The following is an 8,011-nucleotide window of genomic DNA, read 5'->3' as shown; positions in this document are numbered from 1 at the left end:
AAACGTATCCACCCCCCCATTAAGAACTGAACGTGCCTCAATAAATTCCACCGTAATCATGCTGGAAATATAAGCCAGAGCCCTTATGTGTGTCCAGAGGAGACGTGATCATTTCTGATATTCCAAATTAACATCCATGTGTGTTCCCAATGTTATCCGAACTACAGCTGGAGACATACAGGGATGGAGATTGCAGCGTAAATGTCAGTATAAAACAAGTCTATCGACTCCTGTAATGCATGCAGCATTGCTGCAATGGCATACAGCAGCACAAGGTTATACCCTCACATTGTTATATATGGTAGGATGGCATTAGTTCATCTGTTCTAAATGGTAGAAAATATACTCTAGTATCCCTGGATATTAAAGGGGTATTCCAGCTCTTAGAAAACGGATCCCCTACTATCCATAGGATGGATAAAGGAGATTGCAGAGGGGGGTCTGAGTGGTGTACTCGGGTATCTCAAACGCTCCCAAAGACAATGAATGGAGCCAACCCACCGCTCCATGCAGTAGGGAGAGTTGGGTGCTGTTCTAGAGATCGTAGACACAATCAGACACTTATCCCCTATCTATACATTTTTATGCGCCAGAATACCCCTTTAAACTAATACCCCTTTAAAACCCCTTTTTTAATGGTATATCTAGTTAGTAGGTTATGATCTCTATTTTAAACCCCCAAACCCAGGATACATACATGGCCATAGATAAAATCTACCATTAAGTTAATCGGGCTTGAGGAGTTTGTTCTTTTATGTCAATTGGGAAATTAAAGAGGTTATCCAGTATAACAAAACTAAGTTAAGTTAAGTTCAATCTAAAACCCTACTGTGTTGATCCAGAGGAAGACAAAATACTGCCCATGAGGCTGATGCAAATCGACCCCAATATGGCATCAGAATAAATCCCCGGATCAATGTTCTATCCCCATAAATCTAGTATCAATAACCTGTAATGTTATATTTTTCCAGAAAAACATCCAGGCCCCCCTTGAACTTGTTTATTTTAAACATCACAACATGATGTGGCAGAGAGTTCCAAAGTCTCACTGCTCTTACAGTAAAGAACCCCCGCCTGTGGTGATGTGAAACCTTCTTTCCTCTAGACATAGAGGATGCCCCCTTGTCATGGTTACTGGACTAGGTATAAAAAGATCACTAGAAAGAGCTCTGTCTCTACTTCACCAGTACTTGCCGGCCACACCATAAGCAAACAGCCTATGAAGAATTAAAGGGGTTATCCACCATAGGGTGATTTTAGTACGTACCTGTCCGGCAGTAATGGACAGGCTTAGGAAGGATCTGCGCTTGTCTTGGGGCTAAATGGCTATGCTGTGAGATTACCATAACACTGTGGCTAGCTTTTTGTGAACTAGTATTTCCTGTTTGAGTTTTCTTCTTTTGCCTACAAATCTCACAATTCCATTTTCTTCCACCCCACCCATTGAAACATAAATGAGCTGCATCCATTCAAAAGACCTGTTGTTTTCAATCAGGGTGTCTACAACTGTTGCATTAGTTGCAGATTGATCTCTCTCCCACCAAGCGATCGCTCCACCCATTGAAGCAGACAGGCTCCCTGTCATCAGCTGACTAGTGATGTCAGGTCTCGGCCACATTGCAACATGGGAAAAATCTGAGACAACAGTCATTTTGTATGCTGTTAATAATAAATATTGGGGTGAAAATCACAGAAGAATTGTAAGAAAACCGTCACACACAGGTATAGACACTATATTATGATCTACACTAACTTTACAGCCCCTGTAGCATAGTCAAATAAAAAGAATTCCCGGAATACCGCTTTAAGGAAAAACAATTTATTTAAAATATGCAATAGCTGATATTTCTGTGGAGCCTCCTTGTGTGCATTTACCCCAATGGAGGAAAAAGCCTTTTGCATACAGTTGGAGGTTATGGACGGCCGGTGATGGATTTCACAGTTCTGCCTGGAGCTCTCTGTGGTTAGAGAGCAGTGTGAGCCTGTTTTGTTGTACGATCTCTCTTTAGTATGCCTAACGTGTCCCTTCTGCTCTCTCTTTCACACAGAACCAGAAGCTTCTCATTACTTGTGGCTTTCCTGTAAACAGCCACAATAAAGGATGTAAGCCACAGGATAAAATGTGGAGGATGAAATGATTATGTCCCTAGAGCCGCCTGCTTTATAGCTTGGTTTATTGACTGCGACCTTTGCTTCTGACGTCTTTCTATTGGGAGAATGCAAAGGAAAGAACCGCTGTGTTATTCCAATAGATGGAAGCTCCGAGACAACCAACGTCTTTACTCTGGATGGATGTGTAGTAGACCCACTCTATTCTATAGATATTTTAAGGGGTACTCTGGTGGAAAACTTTTTTTAATTTTTTTTAAATCAACTGGTACCAGAAATTAAAACAGATTTGTAAATGACTTCTATTATAAAATCTTAATCCTTTCAGTACTTATTAGCTGCTGAATACTACAGAGGAAATTATTTTCTTTTTGGAACACAGAGCTCTCTGCTGACGTAACGAGCACAGTGCTCTCTGCAGACATCTCTGTCCATTTTAGGAACTGCTCAGAGCAGCATATGTTTGCTATGGGGATTTTCTCCTACTCTGGACAGTTCTTAAAATGGACAGAGATGTCAGCAGAGAGCACTGTGCTCGCGATGTCAGCAGAGAGCTCTGTGTTCCAAAAAGAAAAGAATTTCCTCTGTAGTATTCAGCAGCTAATTAAGTAATGGAAGGATTAAGTTTTTTTTTAATAGAAGTCATTTACAAATCTGTTTAACTTTCTGACACTAGTTGATTTAAATAAAATAAAAAAAGTTTTCCACCGGAGTACCCCTTTAAGTAGCTATTCTAGCTATTTTCCAGAAATTAATCATTTATAGCCTATCTTCATTATAAGTCATTAATATCAGGTCAGGGTCCGACACCCAGCACCCCCACCGATCAGCAGGTCTCCAGCCGTAAGCAGGCAGCTCTGTATATTATGTATTGGCCATGTTGTGGTAAATAGGTGTTAAGCTGCAGTTACCCAGTACAGCCACTACACAGTGTATGGAGCTGTCTGCTTCCGGCTTCGTTCACTGTGTATATGGGAGATGTGCCTCTGCTGAATACCTGGTGTTGAACCTGACACCAGATCTTGACAGCCTATCTTGAACATAGGCAATCAGTGGCAAAAGTCTTGGAAATCCTCTTTAAACTGAGGTGAAGTTATAGGGGTAGGAAAGGTAACAATCTCTTTTGGTGCCCCAGTATCTGGAGGGAGCACTTGCCTTCCTATTACATAAGATTGGTGTCACCAAATTTAGTCAAAGACATAGTGACACGTAATAGGTTGGCTATGTTGTAATAGGGTGTATACATCCCATACAGGGTGATATGTATCAGGGCAGCCACCAGGGCAACAGATGATATTATGTTCAGGCAAATAAGAGGCCCGGCCATCACCCGTTGAAGGGGTACTTCGCTGCTCATCATTTGGAACAAAATGTTCTGAACGCTTAGAGCTGGCGCCGGAGCTCGTAACGTCATAGACCCGCCTCCGCATGACATCACGCTCCACCCTGCCCCCTCAATGCAAGTCTATGGGAGGGGGCGTGACAGCGTCACGCCCCCTCCCATAGACTTGCATTGAAGGGGCGGGGCTATGACATCACGAGCTCCAGGCGCCGGCTCTAAGCATTCGGAACATTTTGTTCCAAACACAGAGCAGCGGAGTACCCCTTTAACTCTCCTAACCTAGTGTTTACCCCATGGGGCCTGTAAAATGGGCCTATAATAAATATGGGCCATTACATATGTTCTAAATGGGCTGAGGCTTATCTCTCTAAGAACAAACTGGTTATAAAAATGAACACATGAGATCCAACATGCTTGACTCCTCTTTCTCCCTGACATCACCCCTTGGTGGAGAGTTTGGAGACCCTCATACACGAGACGGTCAGCCAGTTGTGCACACTTTTTTTCTGATGTGTATAGAGACCCTAAAGGTCCATATACACTTTCATTAGCTGAACCCATGGACTGTCTAAAATGTGTGGTGGCCTCCTGACTCCCCCTAAAACTGATGTTGGGGGTAGAGAAAGATCTGTCATGTTGGTTTTCTTCCTATTGTTTGACTCTATTGTTCTCAGAGAGAGAGATAGAGAAACTGGTGCTAGAGCTGTCTGGCAGCGGATTTCCCCTCCTCTTTCTATAGAGAGCACATGAATGTTCATTCCTACGCGGGGAATGGGAGAGATAGCTGTCAACCGAAAAAAAGTTTGGCCAACAGCTATTGAAAGTGTATGACCATCTTAAAGGGGTCCTCCACTGGAAAATGTTTTTCTTAAAATCAAGTGGTGCCAGAAAGCTAAACATTTGTAAATTACTTCTATTAAAAAAAAATCTTAATCCTTCTAGGAATTACAGGCAGCTATTTGCTCCACAGAAAGTTATTTTCTTTTTGGATTTCCTTTCTGTCTGACCACAGTGCTCTCTGCTGACACCTCTGTCCATTTCCGGAACTGTCCAGAGCAGGATAGGTTTTCTATGGGGATTTATTTTCTCCTACTCTGGACAATTCCTAAAATGGACAGAGGTGTCAGCAGAGAGCACTGTGGTCAGACAAAAAGGATATTAAAAAAGAAAAGAACTTACTCTGTAGTATACAGCAGCTCATAAGTACTGGAAGGATTAAGATTTTTAATTAATTTAAGTAATTTACAAATCTGTTTAACTTTCCGGCACCAGTTGATTTACAGAAAAATGTTTTCCAGCAGAGTACCCCTTTAAGACTCAAAGATCCTTCCATAGAAGATTCGTGAATGTATTAAAACCTTCATAAATTCCTTCCAAAGTGCTTAGTGGCTAAATCTCTGGATCAGACCATGTAAGACCAATATGGACGACTGTTCTACAAATCCGCCACTATCTTCCCATTGCTTCATTCCTCATTTCCTCCCAATGCCTGACACTGTGCCTCTGTCTACATAATGAAATAAAGATGCAGCAGAAATGTCTTTCGAGCTTTTCCAGAGTTTGTACTTTATTTCTGCCGCTCACTTTCCAGCTAATATTGAATGGTATTTGTACAGGAACAATATAAAAACCACATGTCCATCCTTAGTTTTCGTTTTACTTCTGCACATATAGTTTTTGCACATAAAGTCGAGCAGATGATGATATCCTGGGGGACTCGGCTTCATTTCCGTACAGCAGCCGTTCACTTTGCACACAAATAAATATAAGATTCTTATTCTGCGACTTGGGAAGAGTTGTATGGCCCAACACCCATCCAGGTGCTTTAAATCTGTAACGTAAGCGCGTCAAAAACCAATAACTACCTAAAAAGATACACTACAGGAGAAAAAACTCATTGTGCCTCACCATGCAAGTGCATAACAGGAAATGCCTACATGCTTGTATCTACTGGAAAAGCCCATGAGGAACACTGCCCCCTACCCACCAAATAAAAGAGAAAAAAAAGCATGGACACTGATGGCCGCTGCAGACAGCATCTGCCCAGTGTTACTGGAGCCACCTGTGATCTACTTTGCGTCATACAGATAGTGAGTACAGCTCTGGAGTATAATACAGGATAAAACTCAGGATCAGTACAGGATAAGTAATGTAATGTATGTACACAGTGACCTCACCAGCAGAATAGTGAGTACAGCTCTGGAGTATAATACAGGATAAAACCCAGGATCAGTACAGGATAAGTAATGTAATATATATACACAGTGATCTCACCAGCAGAATAGTGAGTACAGCTCTGGAGTATAATACAGGATATAACTCAGGATCAGTACAGGATAAGTAATGTAATGTATGTACACAGTGACCTCACCAGCAGAATAGTGAGTACAGCTCTGGAGTATAATACAGGATAAAACCCAGGATCAGTACAGGATAAGTAATGTAATATATATACACAGTGACCTCACCAGCAGAATAGTGAGTACAGCTCTGGAGTATAATACAGGATAAAACCCAGGATCAGTACAGGATAAGTAATGTAATATATATACACAGTGACCTCACCAGCAGAATAGTGAGTGCAGCTCTGGAGTATAATACAGGATATAACTCAGGATCAGTACAGGATAAGTAATGTAATATATATACACAGTGACCTCACCAGCAGAATAGTGAGTACAGCTCTGGAGTATAATACAGGATATAACTCAGGATCAGTACAGGATAAGTAATGTAATATATATACACAGTGACCTCACCAGCAGAATAGTGAGTGCAGCTCTGGAGTATAATACAGGTTATAACTCAGGATCAGTACAGGATAAGTAATGTAATATATATACACAGTGACCTCACCAGCAGAATAGGGAGTACAGCTCTGGAGTATAATACAGGATATAACTCAGGATCAGTACAGGATAAGTAATGTAATCTATATACACAGTGACCTCACCAGCAGAATAGTGAGTACAGCTCTGGAGTATAATACAGGATATTACTCAGGATCAGTACAGGATAAGTAATGTAATGTATGTACACAGTGACCTCACCAGCAGAATAGTTAGTACAGCTCTGGAGTATAATACAGGATATAACTCAGGATCAGTACAGGATAAGTAATGTAATGTATGTACACAGAGACCCCACCAGCAGAATAGTGAGTGCAGCTCTGGAGTATAATACAGGATATAACTCAGGATCAGTAAAGGATATGTAATGTAATGTATGTACACAGTGACCTCACCAGCAGAATAGTGAGTACAGCTCTGGAGTATAACACAGGATATAACTCAGGATCAGTACAGGATAAGTAATGTAATGTATGTACACAGAGACCCCACCAGCAGAATAGTGAGTGCAGCTCTGGAGTGTAATACAAGATATTACTCAGGATCAATACAGGATAAGTAATGTAATGTATGTACACAGTGACCCCACCAGCAGAATAGCGAGTACAGCTCTGGAGTATAATACAGGATATAACTCAGGATCAGTACAGGATAAGTAATGTAATGTATGTACACAGAGACCCCACCAGCAGAATAGTGAGTGCAGCTCTGGAGTGTAATACAAGATGTACCACAGCACCTGTACATCACTGTACATGATCAATGATATTGTGTAAAGGACAGACAATCTTGGGAATATTCTGAGGATGTTCTTTTAAGGAAAAAAAGTTCATGGACAAAGGATTTTCCTAAACAAAATATCATTCTTTTAATTATTGGATGACAACTTTAGATGTAGCCTCCTTCTTCCCGGGTCATGACAGTCTTTGGTGGGCTAAAACAGATAATTGTTGTTGAATTTTACCCAATGAATTATGTTAACTTAAATTTGTGATTTTTTTTTCAACTTTAATGCACACGGGCACCTTTAGACTGGTGTATTATAGGACAGTACCTCAACCATTATATGTTGAATTGCTATTGATAGAGGGGGACCCATAAGTTCTTACTGTATTATTTATGTCTGTGTTTTTTCCTTTAATTTAAAGGGGAAATGCAATATAAAGAAAGAAGCTGTAGTCTTTCTTGCAGTATCCTCGCTGTATGTGCCGGCTTTGTTTTCGGAGGAATGTGCTGTCACTATGATTTTGTATCACGTAGAACAGAGTAGGATGCAAGAAAAGAACAAGCTTTGTATTGCTGGATATGCATATTACTGAACGTCTTTCCACTGCAGATCTTAATGTCTTACCATTTATTAATTAAAGATGTCAGAGCAAGAAATGGATGAAGCCATCTCTCGTACAACCCATCGTGAGAGCAGGGACCCCGGGAATTCTCACTTTACAGGTAAGTCAATGCTATCCTCATCCGTTACCAATGCAGCCAGGAGATTGAAGAGTTGCATTTACACCTTATAGAACAGTGGTCTCCAAACTGTGGACCTTAAGATCTTGCATTACTACAACTCCCAATCACTAGAATGAGCCAAGAGACAAGCGCAGGGCTTAGACTTGCTTCCCCCGCTCTGTGCCAGTGACTGAGACAATCCTATAGACTTCGGCCCCAAGACATCTTATCCCTTATCCAAAGGATATGGGATAAGATGTCT

General features: G+C 41.1%; 1 protein-coding gene across 1 annotated transcript in view; it reads left to right on the top strand.

Annotated features, from left to right (window-relative positions):
- Window positions 1-8,011, top strand: part of PDZD2 (PDZ domain containing 2) — a 412,983-nt gene that overhangs the window by 330,628 nt on the left and 74,344 nt on the right. The window contains exon 16 of the mRNA XM_056545144.1: window positions 7,668-7,749. Within this exon, the coding sequence (XP_056401119.1) occupies window positions 7,668-7,749 (82 nt within the window). The remainder of the gene's footprint in view (window positions 1-7,667; window positions 7,750-8,011) is intronic.

Source organism: Hyla sarda, chromosome 1 (assembly GCF_029499605.1).
Source record: "Hyla sarda isolate aHylSar1 chromosome 1, aHylSar1.hap1, whole genome shotgun sequence".
NCBI lineage: Eukaryota > Metazoa > Chordata > Amphibia > Anura > Hylidae > Hyla > Hyla sarda.
Note: the sequence above shows the minus strand (reverse complement) of the source record. Positions and strands in the feature narration are given on the sequence as shown.